We start from the raw sequence: 21291 nt of genomic DNA on the forward strand, positions 1-21291 counted from the left end.
AGAAAGAGAGGGGGAAGCAGGCTCAGCGCGCAGAGAGCCTGATGCAGGGCTCGATCCCAGGACCCTAAGATCATGACCTGAGCCAAAGGCAGAGAGGCTTAACCCTCTGAGCCACCCAGGTGCCCCCCCTTATTTTGCTTTTTGAGACTGAGGCTTCTCTCTTTTTCCTAAGTTGATGTAATTAGAGCATTGTCAATTTCGAGGTTTTTTGTTTTTTGTTTTTGGGTCTTTTTTGGAAAAACTGGTCATTACTTTCAATATTATGTTATTGCTTATTCTGGTCTCTATTTTATTTATTTCTCATTTTTCTTTGTTATTTTCTTCCTCTACTAAATTTCAGCCAAGTTTCTTCTTTTTCTAATTCTTTGTGGTATAATATTGTATATTTGAACTTGTTTTCTTAATATAAGCATTTATAACATAAAAAATTATAATTTAAATAAAGAAAATGAATAAACAGATAGTAGGCAAATGCAAAGTGAGAGTGGCTCTATTAATATGTACATGTTGCTCTTAAAATTGAAATCATTAAACAGATAAAGACATTCTATGTATATAATAAAGATAAGATATATATAAGAATATTTAAGAATTATAAGTTCATACTCATAAAAATAGAAGCTGAACATTTACCATGGTAAGTTTTATGGTTTCAGTTCTTTTGGACAAGAACTTAAGGACCACAAATAATGCAAAGTAATTTATGAACTGGTCTTTTAACCACCCTATCAAAACTACTCCTGCCATCACTTCCACCAAGGCCAGTTAATCTATAACATATCATCCTGTTCACTTAGTTTACAAAATGTACCAAAATTTTAAACTGTCTTGTTTATTTGTCTGTTTACTTATTTATTGTGCTCCTGTCATTAGTATGTAAGTTCCCCAAGGGCAGTGATCTTATCTATTTAGTCCACCATTATATCCCTCATTCTGAAAATAATGCCAATGACACAGTAACATTTACTGAATTAATTAATCAGTTAATACCTTTCATGTTCCACCATTTCAGAAACAGATGGATTTTTGGAAAAAAATTCTCTTAGAGTTTCATTTCTTTTACTTCTTCTCCTTGGCAACAGTTCTGCAGTCTTAATATGAGAGATGACAAAAATGTTACAAATTAAAGCTAAACTCTAAACACAATACTATAATTTACTCATACTCTAATGCTTATCTCTTGACATTGAAATACAGTGATTTCTTTATACCGCTCAATTAAAATTACTATCAAAAGAAACAAAAAAATATGATTATAAAAATAACCATGTGATAACTTAAGAATTATAATGTACTGGGACACCTGGGTGGCCTAGTCAGTTAAGTGTCCAACTCTTGACTTGGGTTCAGATTATGATCTCAAAGTTGTTAAGATCAAGCCCCCATGTCAGGCTCCAAGTGTAGCCTGCTTAAGTAAGATTCTCTCTCTCCCTCTGCTCCTCCTCCCTCCCACTTACACACACATGCCAGCGCTCTCTTTTTCTCTTTCTCTCAAAAAAAAAAGGAAAGAAAAAGAATTATAATGTTCTATATAATAATAAAATTATTCGTTGATATTTCCTAATTTCATATTATAATAAATTATACTATAGCTAATCATCTTTAGATATGTGAATCTCTTATTTCATTAACTTAAAATTCAAAACTCATAAGAAACTTACTCTTCCAATTTCCATTACTGCAGCTTTAAACTTCTTAAAAGATTTGGTTGTCTTTTTACATAGAACATTATCCTTATATTTCATTTTTCTTATTCCAAGTAGGGACTCATTCCTCCTGATATAAAAATACAAAGTCAGTTAAAAGGATCTGTAAGAATTTGCAAAACTATACCAAAACAATAAATCTTTAATGAATGTTGTCACTGAAATTATAAAAGAAGGATATCTAAAATTGTTTGTGTCTCATGCATAAATTAGATTGTGATATTCCTGAACATCAAGGAATAGCTGGCCTCTTGAAAGAACAAAATGTAAATCATACCACAAGATGTGATGAGAGCTGATGTGTGACATAGGAAAAACAGAACTGGATTGAAAATAAAACAACATGAACATATCCCTTCAAAACAGAAAAGATAATTATGTAAGAGTGACCTTGGACAAGCTATCTTGCTTGCAACAGATTTTAGTCTCTTTGGTTCCATAATGTCCAGGCTCCTAGCCACTATTGCTTTCTGGATACCAACAGGTCCTAAGCATTTTATCTGACTATAAAAACTTTTCTCTTCCCCTAATCATTTATTGAAGTTCTTAGTCTCATTTTTTCAATCTGCCATGGACCCCTATGATAATTCTTCAAATACTGTTAAATCTCTTATTATCCCTCCTTCTACTCATACTTACTTTCCCTGCAACTTATATATTTTCTAAAAATTATATTTCTTTGAGTAAGTATTTGCCAATTTCAGCAAAATCCTGCTATAATTGGGGTGCCCGGGTGGTTCAGCTGGTTAAGTGGCTAGGAGCCTGGACAAGTCAGTTAAACAACCAACTCTCAGTTTGGGCTCAGGTCATGATCTCAGGGTCCTGGGATTGAGCACCAAGTCAGCACAGAGTCAAATTGTCCCTCTCTCTCCTTCCCATTCTTTCCTCCACACGCATTCTCATTCTCAAGTAAATAAATAAAATCTTAAAAAAAAAAAAAAAACACCTATCACATGATAACTGAGATCCAAAACTTTAAAGGGAATAAAATGTAGGGTCACATCAATAGAAGGCTAATGAAATGACTGGGTGAGTTGGGATAGCTAGTTACATGGGGTTCCAAATCTATCTTAGTCTTCAATTTTGATGATGATCATCCTGGATCCTGTGGTTGGTTAGGACTCCAGAGCAGCTGCAGCAATTCCAAGTGTCCCCCAGCTAATTAGCATTCATTTCGGCAAATGTTTAGTCTGCCTGAACTAAGAAGCTTAGACCAACGACCACGGGGAGATGGGGATCCACCTTACGCAACTTGCACTTTGATAACTGGTTGCCTGCCATTTCCTAAGCAGGTTGGTCTCTTCCCTACCTCCTGAATCTCCCAACCCCCAGAAAGCTTGAGCTGGTTGCTGTTATTGCAGAAAGAGATGCAAAGGAGAGGAGGTCACAAATAAACACTTACCATCCTGCTCTCTTCTCAACATTCACTTCCATGCTCTGAAGAACTTTCACGCCTTAAACAATTAAACTCCTCCACTTCTCAACCTCTTCACAGAATGCTTCCTCCTAGCTTTTTATTTTGTTTATGGCATGTTATTAAAAATGGTATTTTAAAATTTCTATGTAGTCAATGCTATTGATCTTTGATTTCATGGCTTATTCTTTGTATTGATTACTTATATTACTACCTGTTTCTAACGTGAAACTTGGATCTCAATAGCTGTCTACTTATTATTTCACAAACAGAACTCTGTTATACGTTATCTGGTAATACAAATCTCTTCTGATTTTTCATTTTTTGAATTTTTTTTATTATTCTACACAATTCCATAAAGCTAACATGATTGGAATTACATTAAATCAACAAATTAATTTGAAGATAATAGAAATTACAGTAGTTCATCTGCCCATCAAGAAATGCACTATATCCCCATTATCCAAGTCATTTTAAAAAATATCTCTTAGTAAAAATGTTTGATCTTCTTTTATTAGCCTAAGTCCCCTCACAAATCCTGATAAATTTAATCCCATGCTTCATAGAAATGGGATCTTCTTTCCGTTATACTTTCTAGTTGATACCGGAAAGCTATTGGTTTTGTAGCTAGCTAGAATCCTATGGAGTTCTATTATTATTTCTGATAGTTTTCAGTTAATTACCTTAAGTTTAAAAAATAATTATTTGCAAATACCAATAATTTTTTCTCCCTTTCAGAGTATTTCACTGTGGAATTCATTTGATAAACATTTTTGAGACCCTATTATGCGATAATCACATGAATTCTAATCCTAATTTCTATTTCTTATTTTAATGCATAGGCAAGAATTTTCAGAACAATATTAGGTGATAGAGGGAATAATAAGTTTCCTTCTTATAAAGCTTATTTTAAGAGAAACTATTCTTCTAATCCTAATTTGCCAAGAATGGTTGTTGAATTTCACCAAATGACTTTTTAGCATCTCTCATAGGCTCCTTTGACTGCCAGTAATAATTGCATTTACAGATTTTCTACTATATTTATATTAATAATAAGATCTATATTTTCAACACTGAATTTATAAGCTATTTTATGAATTTTTGTTTTTATATACTGCTAAGACTGATTCATAATTTTCTATTTTTTAAATTCTTTTTATAAACCTGTTATCAGAGACTCCTGTGATAAATTTACTAGGAAATTTTATACCCACATGTTGAAGTAGCTTTATATAAAGTAAAACTTATTTGTTCCTTTAAATTATGAAAGAACTAGCCTAACAAAAAAATCTGAGTCACTCAAATTCTTTTTAATACTTCAGTCAATTTTTATAATTTAAATTTTTCCAGATGATCATCACTTTCCATGAGAAATTTCAAATTCATTCATATTAAATTGTAAATGCTATTATCTAATGTTTGTTTAAACCCTTCCAAATTTAGAATTATTACTTCTTTGGATTACTTGTATTTCACTTTTTCTTATTATGGTGGCTGGAAATTCACCTAATTTATTAATATCTTCAAAGAACTAGCTCTAGCAGCTATCAATTAAATTTTTTTTTTCTTAAGAGAGGGAGGTAGGGGTGCAGAAGGAAAGGAAGAGAGAAATATTTTCAAACAGACATGGAACCATATGAGAGTTCAATCTTAGAGCTGAGACCATGACCTGAGCTGAAGTCAAGGGTCCAGTGCTTAATAACCAATTGAGCCTCCCAATTGTTGGGCTGGCGGAAAGGGCTACTTAAGATGGCGAAAGTTCCCGCCACCAGACCTGAACTCGGACAGGTGAACAAAGACCCAAGATGGCAAAAGTTCCCGCCATCAGACCTGAACTCGGACAGGAGAACAAAGACCCAAACAGGAATCTGAGACCCCTGCCCCGGGCTCCTGTGAACCAATGGGACCCCGACGAGCAGGCGAGATATCCAAATAAGGGAAACTTGCCAAAAGACCCCTTAAAAGCCCCCTCCTCCCTGCCCTGGGCGCGACTTCCCCACTCTGGCTTTCCAGAGTTGCGGAACCTCGCCTGAGGGTGCCCACCTCCTCCCGGTGCAACTTTCTTGGCTCCCCTTCACCTAGGCCCTGAAACTTCACCGGAGAGAACCTTTAACAAACCTTGCCTTACACCCACTTCACCTGGTGTTGTGTTTATCTCATTGGAAAAACTTTACAACAAGTGTGCCTTCAATTATATGACTTTAAAACCAACTTCTAATTGTTTAATTTCAATTTGTATTTTCATTTTCTGTTTTCTGCTTTCTTATATCTATTTTATTTTTCTAATTGCTTGAGCTCAATAAAAATTCATTTTATTTTTCTTACTTAGTAATAGAGGCTTCTAAAGCTAAGAATTTCTAATTGCTGTTTTGAGCACATTTGATACTAACTTTTCTCATCATCATTACTTTCAAAAGTCTCTACACTTTTGGTTAGATTTCTTTTTTGATCCAATAATTATATATATGACAGTAATGTATTTTGTTATGAAATTTCAGTTTTATTATACTGTAAGAGAATGTGGTCTTTACAAATTTTAGTCTAGGTTTTCTACTGAGCCCTATTTTGCAACTTAAATATTACTTTTTTAAAAATTTAATGAGTGCATTAAAGGATGTTTAGTCTCAATTATTTGTGTATATATATGAAATTAGTCTTGTTAAATATATATATTTTCTGTGTCCTTTTGTTCTTTTTAAAGCAGCATGTTAAACTCTCTCGATCCTATTATAACTCTCTCGATCCTATTATATTTTGTGAAATCAGTTATTTCAGGACTTATTTCCATATACATTGATTTTTTTGTTATGTAAAACATGAAAATTCATGAAATATCTTCATTGTGATTTATAAGCATTATTGGTAGAATCACCCACTTTGAATATGAAAAGGCAGAACTGAAAATAAGTAATAAAGAGATCATTCTTTAAATGTTACCAGGACAACTGGTAAACTGGGGAACCTAAAGTTTAACCTAAATCCCCATACCAAAATAAATTCCATATGGATTAAAACATTAAATATAAATTGTGAAACCATAAAATTGGAAGAGAATACAGCTGCACATTTGCCTGTTGCAGAGTATTTTCTTTGTGCAACAATATGTTAAGCATACAAACATAAAAAGAAAATAGATATTCCTATCAATGTAGAAATCAAGGTGCTCCATCTGTTCCTCCTCTATATTCCCTGGACTTGGAGCAGAGCATCTTAAAACATCGGCTCAGCCTTGCAAACTGAAATCATTACCTTTGTTTTGAACTCAGTCATACTGCTCAATCTCTAACCTTGAGTCCTTTGTTATACCACTGGTCAATACTGCTAAGCCACTCACTCTGCTTTTCTCTTTCAAAGTATCTATTATTCTTAGGTTGGACCTCCACAGTCAGCCCTCTAAATTACACAGCAAACCAAAAGTATTTTCTGTTTCTCTTTGGAATTAAGAATGTGATTCACAGCTTCCAAACTTCTAATCTCAGCTACAATCTTTTTAATTTAATAGCACTTTCTGATTAATTCTGGGAATACTATAACCTGTTTCATTTAATAAAAGCAACTTCCTCCTTTATCATTTGAGAATATGAAGTACATATATTCCAAGCTTTAGTTATAATAAATGAGGGGCCTGTTTTAGGAAGAATTTTTTCTATCTGTTTTTTTGAGAATGTTTCTCTTTTGCTGCCATTGTTTACATAGACCTCTTGTTATTGATGTTTCTTTTTTACTAAAATGAGAGAGAGGTCTATGCCCAATGGTGAAGCAAAAGCCCAGTCCTTGGAAGAAAATGTTTGTTTTTTGTTTGTTTGTTTGTTTCTTATTTATTTACATACACAGACACAAATCCTCACTCTCTCTTTGGTGGCTCTTTACCCGCCCCCCCAGGTGTATACCCCATCTTCTTTTTCATCCATCTTATATATCTTAAAGTGACAATGTTACCTATCTTTTAAAGTTATAAATAGTAATAAAATAAATATTACAAATACCTTTTCAAGAAGTCATAAACAGGATTTGTTATCTCCACCATAAGATGAAATTTTTCATCATTCATACATTTTAGCATAACTTGTGTAAAGAATTCTAGGAATCTAGGTCTCTGCTTAAATTTCATAACTGTGAAAAAAAGAAGTGTAACAGTAAATGTGGCAAGAACTCTTGTCTAAGATCAAATAATCCTTTATAGTCTATATTTCATTTATTTTTCCAAATATCTCAGTGTTGAGAAATAGTTCATTAAAGTTGCCTCTACTATATGACAAGTTAGGGGAATAAATTGATGATAATTATCAGAATTACTAGTTACCCTAACTTTTTTAACTTTGAGTTAAACAGTAACATTGCTATTTCTTCACAGCTGAACTTAAAGATCACTCACATTTTTCAATTCCCTAGTTTTCACAAGCTTAATAATATCATTTACTACCAAAATAAGTAAGGTTCTATCTTTCTAGACTTTAAATCATATTACTTATAGTCAATATTCTACATTATTCTGAATGGGTAAGAACCTACTTAACTTCTAGGCAAGAGATTAGAAAGGTAAAAGCTTTCAGACAACCACAGAACCCACAGAATAAATTATCTTCAGTAGAAAATTGAATGAACAACATATATACATTTAGGTTACCTACCTTCTTTCACAGCACCTTTGACTGACCAGTTTAAAACAACAGGATAAAGAAATATAGGGTCCTCTGCTCCTGAGAGTTCAGTTGTAACATCTAAGGTTTAAAAAATTAGTAAGTTGTACGTTCCATTTAGCACGAATGACCAAAAATGAAAATTCTTTGGAAGGAATAAAAAATAGGAAAATGCTCAAATATTCATTTTAAATTATGTGCCTTCAAAATGTCAGCTATATCATTATATTTTGGAGTTTAAAAACTCCAGTGATCTCAATTATTTTCATATTTTCCCCCCAAAAAACCAAGGAGTCCACCACCAAATAGGTGAATAGTGTCCAAGGAATGAGTCTCTCATATTCAATAGCTGTCGTATATCAGTAAATCCCAGACTTCAAAATATACCAATTATATTAACTTCATGTTTTCAAAATTACCTTTAAAAGACAGTAAAGTATAGATAATGAACAGTACAGCTACTGGAGCCAGGTTGTCTGGGTTCAAATTCTAACACTGATACTTTTTAGTTATAAGACCTAGGGAAGTTACTCAAAATCTCTCTGCCTCAGTTTCTTTACTTTAAAATGAGGATAATAGTACTTCCCCCATATGGTTCTTATATAAGAGCTAGATGTATACGTATAAAACATTTAACATGTTCCTGGCACACAGAAAGCACAGTATAAGACTATTATTTTTATTACTGTCTTGTTATTAAATCTATTATTTAGCTAGTAACATTATACTGTACTACTTAGTTTGTATGGATAATATGAAAATAATTCACATTTCTAAAACACTTTACATTTTGGGGCACGTGGATGGCTCAGCTAAGCATCCGCCTTCAGCTCAGGTCACAATCTTGGGGTCTTGGGATTGAGCCCCGCGTCAGGCTCCCTGCTCAGTGGGGAGCCTGCTTCTCCCTCTGTCTCCCTTTCTACTTCTGTGTGTATGCATTCTCTCTTTCCCTTGTGAGTAAATAAAATCTTAAAAATAAAAATCAGGTTTACTGGTTTTGAATAATAGAGCCTTGGGTTCAACCCATAAATTTAACTTGAAACAGACTTGGAACATACTGAGAGAGAGAGAAAAATATCCAGGTTTGGGAATTCTGGACCCAAATATAACTGAGGTACACAATAAGAGAGGTGAAGGAGGGACACTAAATTCTATGAGTGGAGTCAGCTCCAAAGAGGCCGAGGGCCCCAAAGTGGAACCTCCGACTTGAGAAAAATTTAGAGTAAAAAGGTGCTCTCTTGCTCTTCTAAAATATTTGAAGTACCTGCTTTTAAAAAGTGTGATAATATTTATCATCACCAGAAACTAAGCAGATTTCCAAACTGCAAACTCCAAAATTCCAATCATTGTGTTAACATTGGTCCATTATGAATGTACTATTTGGCACAAAGACCTAAAATTAAACTACTCTTTCACTTGGGTAGACCATGATTCAGATCACTCACACATTAGCAACTTCCACGCTATCCTTTTATTTCTCGGTTACATTCTTGCCTAAAGTAGTGATTCTCAATTTTGTGTCCTCCTCTCCGATATATCTGGCAACATTTGCCTCCCAGGTGATTGTCACAGCTGGCGGGATGGTGTGCCAGGTATGTACAGATACAGGTACTGCTCAGCGTCCTGTGGTACTGCACAGCAAAGAATTAGCTGGCCCAAATTGGCAATAATGCTGAGGGGGAAAAACCCTGCTTTAGAGTCAGAAGATTTAGGCTCTAAAACAAGCCAGCTATGTAATCCTAAATAAATCACTTAATCTTCATGAACCATGTGGGGGAGGAGGGAGTGGTTAACAATCCGTTATTAACAGAGTATTGCTAGGATTACTGGCATAATGTAAAAGTACCTTAAAGGATTTACCAAATGCTAATCTCATCTTAATCCTTTTAACAAAATATTTTCTGATTTTAAAAAACATAACACTAAACAGAAGTATCTAGAAAGGGAAAAAAAATTACATTGCTTTGTCAGTTTGAGTAGGTGTGTCTCCAACAAGGCCAGCTGTTCATTTATTTTTTCAGGTAATAATATCTGCTGTGGCTTCTTAGGCTTGGAAGACTTCTTAGAAGAACCCTAAAAACATTGGTTAAGTGTCAGAATGTACCTCAACATGTTTCAACAATTGTCACTTTCAAGTAATAATCTTTAAATTATTATTTCATACTTTCATGCTTGGTAGACAAAACTATGATCTACATGGCCAAGTGATATAAATCAATAATAGTCACAGTCATTTCATTCTAACTAAATGACAAACGTAACACTCAGTGTTTTATATAGGTTGGCCAAAATATTTCTTCTCTTCCCTTCTCCCTTCCAGTAACTACCCCCTCCCCAACTAGCACCACCCCTTTCATCCAATACACACACTCTTTTGAAAGCAGATGAGGGTCAAACTCTAAAAAATCCTCAAAAGAAAATTCCAGCCTGCCCTCAGAAATGTATTCCTTTTTCCTTTTTCCTTTCTTTTTCCCTGAGGAGCTTCTTTACAACTAAGCTAATTGCCTTTGCTGCTTTGCCTTTCAGTGAAACATAACAAGATCGGCAATTAGTGGATTAAGCATTGGCAGGTTTGTGCTCAGACTCCCCACCATGTTTTCAACAGTCTGATCCTGAGAACTGAAGGTATTAATATCTCCTGTTCTCCAAAAAAAACAAAAAACCAAAACCAAACCAAAACAAATCAAAACCCCTCCCAAGCCCCTATAGGCTTCAAGGGACCTTGAGTGGCTATAAGGACTTCTGACTCCTCTAAATTTGGTACTAGCTTCTCAGTCCCTACAGCCTTAGAAAGAAGTAGCATGACCTGCTGGGCTTGAGGCTCCACGGAAAGGAGCAAGGAGTCCTGCCCTACAGTGATGTGAAGGGACAGGGTTGTGACTCAAGACCTGGGTGGCATAAGCAGCCCAGCTGATGGACTCTGAGAGCGAACAGCACTTGGTGGAAAAAGCCCTCAAACTGCATCCAGCTTAATCAAAACTCTCTCTAGACAAAATAACCCCCATCCCAAAAAAAGAATTATGGCCTAAAAAAAAAAAAAAAAAAAAAGCATCCAGGAAAACAGTGGTGATTTTTGAAGCTTTTTTGTGGCAAGCAAACACTTACATCTAATTCAGCATATAAAAGAGACAGAAATGGGGCTATTCCAATGGAAACAGAGTCCAGAAGTGATAGTCTCCACCCCTAAACCAGTCAGTGAAGGGGCTTCAAATGATTCCTAGTGCTCCTCAGAAACCCAATAAACTAAGCAACACTTCACAATTTGATCCACAAAAGCATATAACCACATGGTCTCTATAAGAGACCCTTCCATAAGACCCATGCTTGGGAGGCAGATAATTAAAAAGCAGTCTCAGACATTAGCAGTCTCATAAAGAAGACAATTTAGGTGTCACAGTGAGTTTAAGAAAAATCTACTGTGAACAAAGTAAAAAGCTCTGACATGTATTTACTATATTTGATAACCCACCCAGCATAATAAAATCCTCAATCTGAGGGAGACTTTAGAGGGCTTTTAGTTCTAGGTTCTGCTGGGTGTCAGAAGCTTTCTATCAATGCCCGACTACTGATCAGTACTGGTGAGAGGGGACTCTTCAGTATTCTAGCAGGAATTCCTTTAAATAAGGAAGGTCTTCACCACATATTACTTTTTGTTTATATAAATATGACTAATTTAAAACTGATCAATGTTCTAACACATTTGCTAAAACCACATGACCCTTAAGAGACTCAAATAAGGGGTGCCTGGGTGGCTCAGTGTGTTGAAGCCTCTGCCTTCAGCTCAGGTCGTGATCCCAGGGTCCTGGGATCGAGCCCCGAATCGGGCTCTCTGCTCTGCCCCCAAATCGGGCTCTCTCTCTCTGTCTGTCTCTCTGCCTACTTGTGATCTCTGTTGATCAAATAAATAAATAAAATATTTTTTAAAAATGAGACTCAAATAAGTATATTTTTTAAGATGAGAAACAAAAATCAATTACCTCCTCTTGTATTTCTTCTTGTTCAGGCACACCAAATAGAGATTTGCATGCTGATGTGATATCCAACATCTTTTTTCCATAATTTATAATCATTACTGCCAGGTCATATTCTTTCCATGAACGCAGGATCTAATTAAAAATATTTATTAATTATCTCTGTTGGAAACATTTGTTTATTTTCAAGTGCCATCAACCATCTTTCATAAATTCACAAGCCCATTAATGTTTTGAGTCTAAGAATTCCCCTGATTTTGTTAAGGAAACTGGAAGTTTACTTCCAGATCTTATTTCCCAACAATTAAAACTGTTATGATCCCACTGCTTTAAAAAAGGACAAATAATAAGATTATCTGATCAATTATGAATTCCCCATATTTCTGGGACATATAGCCCTACATGTTTTGGTGTAGGAAATTAACAATTAAGAAAATATTTCCACTTAAAGACAATTATCATATGATCTCCCTGATATGAGGAAGTTTAGAGGCAGCGTATGGGGTATAGAGGGTAGGAAAAGAATAAATGAAACAAGATGGGATTGGGAGGGAGACAAACCATAAGAGACTCTTAATCTCACAAAACAAACTGAGGGTTGCGGGGGGTCGGGGGTAGAGAGAGGGTGGTTGGGGTTATGGACATTGGGGAAGGTATGTGCTATGGTGAGTGCTGTGAAGTGTGTAAACCTGGTGATTCACAGACCTGTACCCCTGAGGCTAATAATACATTATATGTTGATTTTTTAAAAATGAAAAATTATTTAAAAAAGAAAGTATTTCCACTTAAAAGAACCATGTTAAATCATTCTAAAAAGATCATAAACTACCACCTCCTGTCTGGAGCTGCTTTCTACATGAAATGGTACATTACTGACATCATAATATCTTGGGTTGGGAGGGGGTAGTTATATCAGTAAATGATTTAAAAGATATTCTAGCAGTGGACTAGACTAGAGATAAGCTGTTTGGGGCAGATTCTCTGTGAACCCTAGGGGAAACAGACACTGCAATCATAAAAAGAAGAGCCCCTCTCATGCACAATTTGTTATTAATTACTACTCTTTGGCCTTCTCTCGCAGGCCCTTACCTACCTCTCTAGCATAAACCACTCATTTCTTTATAACTTATGCTTAGAAAATATTGAGCCAAATATAAATTCTGATACTCCCCATGATTTCAGGACTTCATGCCTTCGTATGCCTGAGGCATTTCTCGGAATAACTTGCCCACCTTATTTATAAAGCTTTACCTGGTCATTAAAACCTGGGCTCCAGCATGGATAGGAAAAGTTTCTCTGGCCAGCAATCTAATTTGCACATGCCCTGCTATAGTGAACCATCATATGAAGGGGGCACATTCATGGTGAACCCCATAAGGCAATTCTCTAAGAGAATAAATAAGCTTGTAGGAATTTGTTAAATGTAGGTGTGTTGTGTTAAGCTGAATAACTTAGTATTTAAGATAAGTAACAACTATTAATTCCCATGCAGGGAAAGGATATATACATGAATAGTTGCATAAATCTGATACTACCTACCTGATCCAAAGTGCTAAGAACTGTAAATATTTCTGTGGAACCAGGCAATAGTGTTAAACTAAAGCTGACTGTGGAAGAGAATGTACGTAGGAAACGGTGAAATAAAGTTTGAAAAAGTAGATAGGACTAGGCCAAACAGGGCCTTGGATGCCAGGCAAAACAAGTCCAGTCTCATTATAAAATTAGAAAGCTGAAATGAGGGCGCTTGGGTGGCTCAGTGGGTTAAGCCGCTGCCTTCGGCTCAGGTCATGATCTCAGGGTCCTGGGATCGAGTCCCGCATTGGGCTCTCTGCTCAGCAGGGAGCCTGCTTCCCTCTCTCTCTCTGCCTGCCTCTCCATCTACTTGTGATTTCTCTCTGTCAAATAAATAAATAAAATCTTTAAAAAAAAAAAAAAAAGAAAGCTGAAATGAGCAAATACTTCTCCTTTCATCTTTGCTTTCTGACATACTTGGGTCCAAGGCTTGGAGCGAAGTAGAGAGTGTGATCTTTTTCTCCCTCGCTTTAATATGCCAGTAGAAAATGATAAATGATAATTTCTCCAATCAACAGAAAAATAGAGAACCAATTCTACTCAACACTCCAAATGGTAAACAGAAACAAAAAGACCATGCCAGATGTTTAGCATAATAAGTTTTAAACAATACAAATTAATGAAACATTTAAGATTACATGTCTCAGAAGTGGCACTTTATTTGGAAATCTGGCAACTTTTAGAAAAAATACTTCTGCTTAAAGAAGAAAAATTGGGCCATCTGAAAACATTACCAATGTTTTCAACAGAACAGAGAAAAGAAACAGAGCCATTAGACTAATTGGGCTTTCCATGGCATAACAGAAAAGCCATATAAAAATGTGTTTATAAAAAAATGAACACCTAAAATTTGGGACTCGAAGTGAGGCCAGGGCTTTGGGGCTATTGATCAGGCTGGAGGAAAGTTCTGAAAGGGCAATTCTTTTTTTTTTTTTTAAGATTTTATTTATTTATTTGACAGAGATCACAAGTAGGCAGAGAGGCAGGCAGAGGGAGCGGAGGAAGCAGGCTCCCTGCTGAGCAGAAAGCCAGATGCAGGGCTTGATCCCAGGACCCTGAAACCATGACCTGAGCCGAAGGCAGAGGCTTTAACCCACTGAGCCACCCAGGCACCCCATGAAAGGGCAATTCTTAGCATAACAGTTTGGGTCAGAACCAGCTCCAACATCAAAAATCTGATATCAATACATGTTTTAATTTTTACAAATGTCCAGAAATATTCAGGGTCATATCTACAATAATATCACTTGGACCACAATATGATCCTTCAAGTTGTGGGGGTCAGGGGGTGGGAGAAGGCAGTGGAGTTGTGGATGGCAAATAAAGCAAGGAAGGGCCAGCCCCAAGCTGCACAAAATCACAAGAAGCTGAGAGAGGAGGCATGTGAATTCAAGGACTTCAACATGCACTGGGCCCCAAAGGTTGGTCTTTTGTTCCAGGTCAGGAGTCTCTTCCATCTTCCACAGGGTTTTTTGTGAAACCTCCCATTCTCTCCATCCTTGTAACCCACTTTTACTCCCCACCTCCTCTCTCTCTCCCCCCCTCTCTCTCAGCAAATGAACTTGCTTCCTTTTCACAGAAGAAATGTAGGGAAACTAGCTTATCTCATACCTACACACTATCACATACCTACACACTAACCTGTAACTACAACCATCCTACCCTCCTGTTAGAGGAGAGAGGTCAATCTCCTGTCCAGACTAATCCCTCCTACATGTACTAGGATCTCATTGCCTCCTCCCTTCCTGGGGTTCTCACTTCTATAACCACATCCTTTCCCTCTCCTGTTTCCCCTCAATGGTCAAATGTGGAGTACCTGGATAAGCAGAATTGGGGTTTTTGTTTGTTTGTTTGGTTGGTTGGTTGGTTTGTTGGTTGGATGGTTGGCTTGTTGATTTTTAGCAGAAGTTGCTTTTGGCAAGCTGCAAGCAACAAGCTACCTTGAACAGAGTTTTTTTGTTCTGGAAGAAATACTGCAGTAGCTGCTATCAGTCACTTAAATGTAAAGTGAACTGTTGTCCAGGACCCTGGAAAGAAAGTGTAACCTGGCCTTCTCTTACTTCCAAAAGACACACCTCTCCTGGAAATACTTCATGATGGACAAGTTTGGGGAGAAAAAAGGCCAAACAGAGAAGATATTCGAAAAAAACGTAAACTTTGAAGATGTACTTTTAGCCCACTGTAACAATAACCAGTGTGTGTGTAATCATAACATCAGATGGAAAAGGGTACTTGGGATTGTGGTTATGCTACATGAGAAGGACAGAACTAATAATAGCAGCAGATGGATCCTCAAAGTCAAGGTTGGGAATGAGAAAATAGCTTTGGACTAATCAGCTCTCCCATTCTTCCTCTTGACTAGTGGAAGCAGAACTACCCCCCTACACACCAGATTAAGTGCACCCTTGAGATTCTTAAACAATTCTCTTCCCTTCTCACTCTACACAGTCCCCAGGTGAGAATCATGTATTTCTACTATTCAGCTGAGTCCATATATTAACGATGGTTTTGTCTTTAACATATTTGTCCTCTCTTAAATTCCAAGCCTATGGGTCCAATTATATAATATATACCCCTTTGGATATCCCACTAGCCCCCAAATTCAACAGATTCAAAATTCATTATGTTTTCTCCCTTTTTTTACCATAAATTCCTCCTTATCCAGAGTTCAACAAATAGCACTGTATTCACCCAACTGCTGAGGCCAGAAAGCTGGATTGCTGTTGGCTCTTGCCCCTCTCTCCTCTATCCTCCCCCACTTAGCAGGTTTAGGTTCTCAACTCTGTCTCACAAGTGTAACTTATCAGTTAGGTGCAGTCAGAGGCTAACAATAACTAATAATAAAATAGAACAATTATAACAATATATGATACGACAGGGTCTCTCTCAAAATATCTTGTACTGTGCTCACACTTCTCTGTGATGACTGAGACGGTAAAATAGCTACATGATGAGATGAAGTGAGGGGGATGACATGGGTGGTGTTAGGCTACCACCGACCTTCTGACAACTGACTAATGCAGTTGACTGCAGGTAACTGAAACCGCAGGACGCAGAACAACAGTAAAGAGAGGACTGCCATAGTTCACTTTATCATCCCTCTCCTTCTAACTCATTCCTTATCTCAGGTCTTATCCCACTCTATTAGCTGTTGTTGCCCATAATAATTTCTTTTTGTTAAAATGCAAATTTAATTATGTTGCTTCCAGGATTAAAACCCTTGAATGGCTCCTCCCTGACCTCATGAGATGGCCATTCATCACCTGGTACCTGTTCACTACTCCACTTTTTAAGGTGATTGAAACATATCCTTTGTAATTAAAAATAAATCTGATTCTTCTTTTCCTTAACTGTAAGATTATTTCATATTTTCTCATTGATTGCGCCCCGAGGTAATGTTAATAATCTTATCTGCCAAATATTTTTTTTTTTCCTTTTTTTTTTTTTTTTTTTTTTTTAATTTTTTTATTTTTATAAACATATATTTTTATCCCCAGGGGTACAGGTCTGTGAATCACCAGGTTTACACACTTCACAGCACTCACCAAATCACATACCCTCCCCAATGTCCATAATCCCACCCCCTTCTCCCAAACCCCCTCCCCCCATATTTTTTAAGATTTGCATTTAAGCCTGTTAATACAGTGTCTTGTCATAAAAAATCTTTTTTTAATTATCATGTAGTCTGTTTATCTATCTTTTTCTGTGTACCTTTTGAATTTTATGCCCTATTGAGAAAGGTCTCCTCTGACTTCAAAGCCATACAAATATCCATCTGTCTTTATTTTGTTTATGGTAGGAGGCTCTGGCTTCATTTATTTACAGATGAATAGTCAATGATACCAGCACCTCTTAATAAATAAAATATATTTTTTTAAGATTTTATTTATTTATTTGACAGACAGAGATCACAGTAGGCAGAGATGCAGGCAGAGAGAGAGAGAGGAGGAAGCAGGCTCCCTGCTGAGCAGAGAGCCCGATGCGGGACTCGATCCCAGGACCCTGAGATCATGACCTGAGCTGAAGCCAGAGGCTTTAACCCACTGAGCCACCCAGGCGCCCAATAAATAAAATATTTTAAAAGATTTTCCCAATAACTCCAAATGCCACTTTTATCATTTATTAAGTTCTTCTGTAGACCTGGGTTGGCTGGCTATTCCTGGACTCTTCCTCTGAACTATTTGCCTATTAGTGTGTTAACACCATTTTTTATTGAAGTGGCCTTATAATAAATTTTAGTATCTATTGAGAACTTTTAAAATTATTCTAATCAGTTTCAGAGAAACCCCATTGGGATTCTGATTAGAACCGTATTACATTTAAATACTATTTTTGGAAGGATTTCTATTTCTATGACAGTAAGTCTCCCCACTCAGGAACTTGGAATGGCCTGCCATATGTTCAGATTTTATTTTGTGCCCTTCAGTAAGGTTTCCGTTGTTTGATTCAGGTCTTTTAACACTTTGTTAGGTTTAAAATGCTGTATATTTTTTCTCTAAGTTTTTATTTAAATTCCAGTTAGTTAATATACAGTGTAGTATTAATTTCAAGCATAGAATGTAATGATTCACCACTTACATACAATATCCAGTGCTCATCTCAAGTGCCTTCATTTTTTTGTTTTTAGTTTTTTGTTTTTTGCTTTTTAAGTTAAGTTCCTCCCTAATGCCTATCACCTATTTCACCCAACCCCCTGCCCACCTCCCCTCCAGCAAACGTTCAGTTTGTTCTTTATGGTTAACAGTCTCTAATGCTTTGCCGCCCTCTCCCTTTTTAATTCCTTTCCCTATATTCATGAGTTTTGTTTCTTAAATTCCACATATGACTGAAATCATATGGTATGTATCTTAAAATATTGTATATTATTAGCAGTGTATTTTCCTCTCTCCATTTCTAACTGGCTACTGTTACTATTAAAAAAATCAGTTTGTAAGCATTTCACACATTAAAAAAAATTCTTTTTTTAATTCTAGTAATTCTTTTTACTGGATTCTCATGAGTTTTTGAAACCTGTACAATTACAGATGAATTATACTTTTTTAATATTGTAAAATTATTTCATATTCTTATCTATTACATAAGACAGAATCTCTACAAATAATAATTCACACTATCAAGAGTCAGAATCTCCTATACCTGATTTTTAAGGAAATGGTTTCAGAAAATGGGCATTTAGTGTATTTGCTGTAAAATTTTGGTTAATGTCTTTATCATTGTTCAATAGACTCCCTCCTTTCCTAACTTACATATAATCTTTTTAGGAAAAGTTGCTAAGTGTTATCAAATGCCCCTATAGCATTTTTCACTTAATCTAATTGTGATTTTCCTTTTTTAATTTGTTATTGTAAAAAATTAGGAATTTTAATTCAGACTTGATCTTTAATACTTAACAGTGACACTGTCCTAAAACAGAAAGTGACCAGATATCTTCCAGAAGCAGAGAAAGGTAATAAGACAAAACAATTTTGAACAAAATTATACAATGCCTCTTTGTCCTGATTCATGTTTGGGATTCTGACTCCTACTTTTTTCGCATATAAAAATTGCTATTCCTCCTTTATTTGTGTTTGTATTTCCCCAGAACCTCTATCCATTTATTTTCAACCAGTATTTGTCACATTCCTCTCTTCATTTTTTTCTTCCTGTCAATTTAGAAGTCCTACTGCGCTTTAAAGTTTTGCACTTAGCTACATGTTCCTGAGTCATTTTTAAATAAAATAATAATTTTACATTATATGTATTTTTTATACTATATATATTTTTTTTTAAACACACAACCATGCACCACGAATCTCCACCTGGTGTCCCCTCCCTGACCCCAAACAAGATAAAAGTTTTAGTTCTAGTTATTAATAAGTTTTTCTTTCAAAGATAACTCTTCTATTTCAAGAATTCCTACTTAGCATTTATATTACAAAACCCATATCACATCGTTATTACCTATTTAATTTTAATAGTACGTATATTGCAAGATTCATGGCTCCCATTATTCCTCTCCTTTTTGTCTTTCCCTACCTTGGGATTTCTCTCCTGAACCAATTGTCATTTGATAGAGTACTTCCTCAAGTGTTTTCCTCAGATAAGTACATGGGCAGAATACTTTTTAGATGCCTGCACTCCTGAAAATGTTTATTTTGCCCTGACAAAGGAGTGATATCTTTCCTGGTTATTAGTTTTTGGACCTCGGTCTTCTCACCTCAGGATTCTACAAATGTTGCTCTGGTATTTTAGCTTCTACTGTTGCTGATAAAAAGTTTAAAGCTAATAGATTCTCTTTCCATTGCAAATAACCTGTACTTTGTTCTTAAAACTTTGAGATTTTTCTTTAAGCTTGGACTCCAAGAATCACACCACCAAGTGTCAATACATGAGTCCTTAAATTAATCTGGCCTAGGACTTAGGGAGACTATTCTCCATTTTTTTTAATTTCGTACCTCCAGAACTCTTTTTGTTTTGTGTTAGTACTTTTGGATCTGCCTTCTGAATTTATCTCTAGGTAATTCCACTCTATGCTGTCTGGTATTTCTTGAGCTTCCAGATTTGACTGAAGAAATACCATTAACTACAATCTTTATCTGTTTAATTTTTTTAATCAAAAATCAAATAACTTTTCTTCAGTTACATAAGATCTTCTGTTTTGTTTTGATCATTTAATTTCATCAGACCACTTTGAAAGTTTTCTTTTGCCTTTTTTTCTTCAAGTTACCTCTGGTCTTTTCCAACAAAGTGAGAGTAAAAACACAGTTATTCTGGTGTTTGGCCTGACCCTTGGAGTTCTGAGTCCTCTTAATTAAGTTTTTTTTTTTTCTTCCTGCAAATGGCTACCCTCCCTCCATATTTGCACAAACAAAATTAAAGATGTGTCTCCAGCAGTGAGAAACCAGTGAGCAATGGAAAGAATATGATTTTCTGCTCCTGATGTCAGGCCATAAACACCCAGCAAATCATGACTTTTTTGCTAAGATAGAAGGTAAAGGCCTCTCTGTTTCCAGACCTTCACTGAAACAAACTTAAGTCCCAAATAAAGTGATGGATCAAATCAGCCCACCCATGCAGTATTCTTCCAAACCCCTACCAAATCACAAAGGTCCTGTGAGGACCATATAAAACAGGCAAGCTGATATAGCCCTTCTTTGAGGAAATTCACTGGATTCAGTCAAATAAAGCCTTTGAAGAAACAGAAAATGAGGGTCTTGGAACCTAGCAATGAGGATAAATGAGCTTACCAGGCCTCTGGTCTCTTGGTTCGTTCTTATTTCCAAGATGAATGAGGTTCCATAAAATGCACTCTTTCCCAATCCTTCCCCTGGCCTAAGATACACCACCAGGCTTTACCAACTGAGCCACACAGACAACTCTTAACCTAAAATGTTTTGTGGGTACTATTTTTAAAAGTATTCTATGTAGGGGCACCTGGGTAGCTCAGTGGGTTAAAGCCGCTGCCTTCGGCTCAGGTCATGGTCCCGGGGTCCTCGGATTGAGCCCTGCATCGGGCTCCCTGCTGAGCTTCCTCCTCTCTCTCTATCTGCCTGCCTCTCTGCCTACTTGTAATCTGTCAAACAAATAAAAATAAAATTTTAAAAAAAAAGTATTCTATGTAATAAAAGTAACTTAACATTCTAAGTAATTGCTATTCCTAAATTTTATGACACTAGACAAAGAATGAGATAAATACCTTTGTTATATAGAAGATACAACAAGCTATCATGTGCTGTACACTTTCAAAAGTTGCAATATGTTTCTTTGAATGGACGATATTTGGTACTCCTTGCAAAGCCACTACACACTTTATCAAGATCTAAAAAATAGAAGTACAATAGTTTCTGTTGAAAAATATTACTCTCACTCATTATGAAATGTTCTATTCAAATCAAGCAATTTTTAAATCATTAAATACTATTATCATTAATAATTGTCAATAAATTTCTTACGTATAAAAGAATGTACTGAGATAAAATTAATATATTCCATTTCAGATAAGTCCTTTA

The 21291-nt window shown here is 35.9% G+C and overlaps 1 protein-coding gene across 1 annotated transcript in view; it reads right to left on the reverse strand.

Annotated features, from left to right (window-relative positions):
• Nucleotides 1-21291, reverse strand: part of CFAP54 (cilia and flagella associated protein 54) — a 303235-nt gene that overhangs the window by 167589 nt on the left and 114355 nt on the right. Inside the window, exons 26-32 of the mRNA XM_004748490.3 lie at nucleotides 20979-21101; nucleotides 11738-11866; nucleotides 9719-9833; nucleotides 7752-7841; nucleotides 7107-7233; nucleotides 1662-1776; nucleotides 991-1091 (exon numbers count right to left, since the gene is read on the reverse strand). Coding sequence (XP_004748547.1) covers nucleotides 991-1091; nucleotides 1662-1776; nucleotides 7107-7233; nucleotides 7752-7841; nucleotides 9719-9833; nucleotides 11738-11866; nucleotides 20979-21101 — 800 coding nt within the window. The remainder of the gene's footprint in view (nucleotides 1-990; nucleotides 1092-1661; nucleotides 1777-7106; nucleotides 7234-7751; nucleotides 7842-9718; nucleotides 9834-11737; nucleotides 11867-20978; nucleotides 21102-21291) is intronic.

Source organism: Mustela putorius, unplaced genomic scaffold, assembly GCF_011764305.1.
Source record: "Mustela putorius furo isolate JIRA1106 unplaced genomic scaffold, ASM1176430v1.1 tig00000788_pilon_pilon_pilon, whole genome shotgun sequence".
Classification (NCBI taxonomy): Eukaryota; Metazoa; Chordata; class Mammalia; order Carnivora; family Mustelidae; genus Mustela; species Mustela putorius.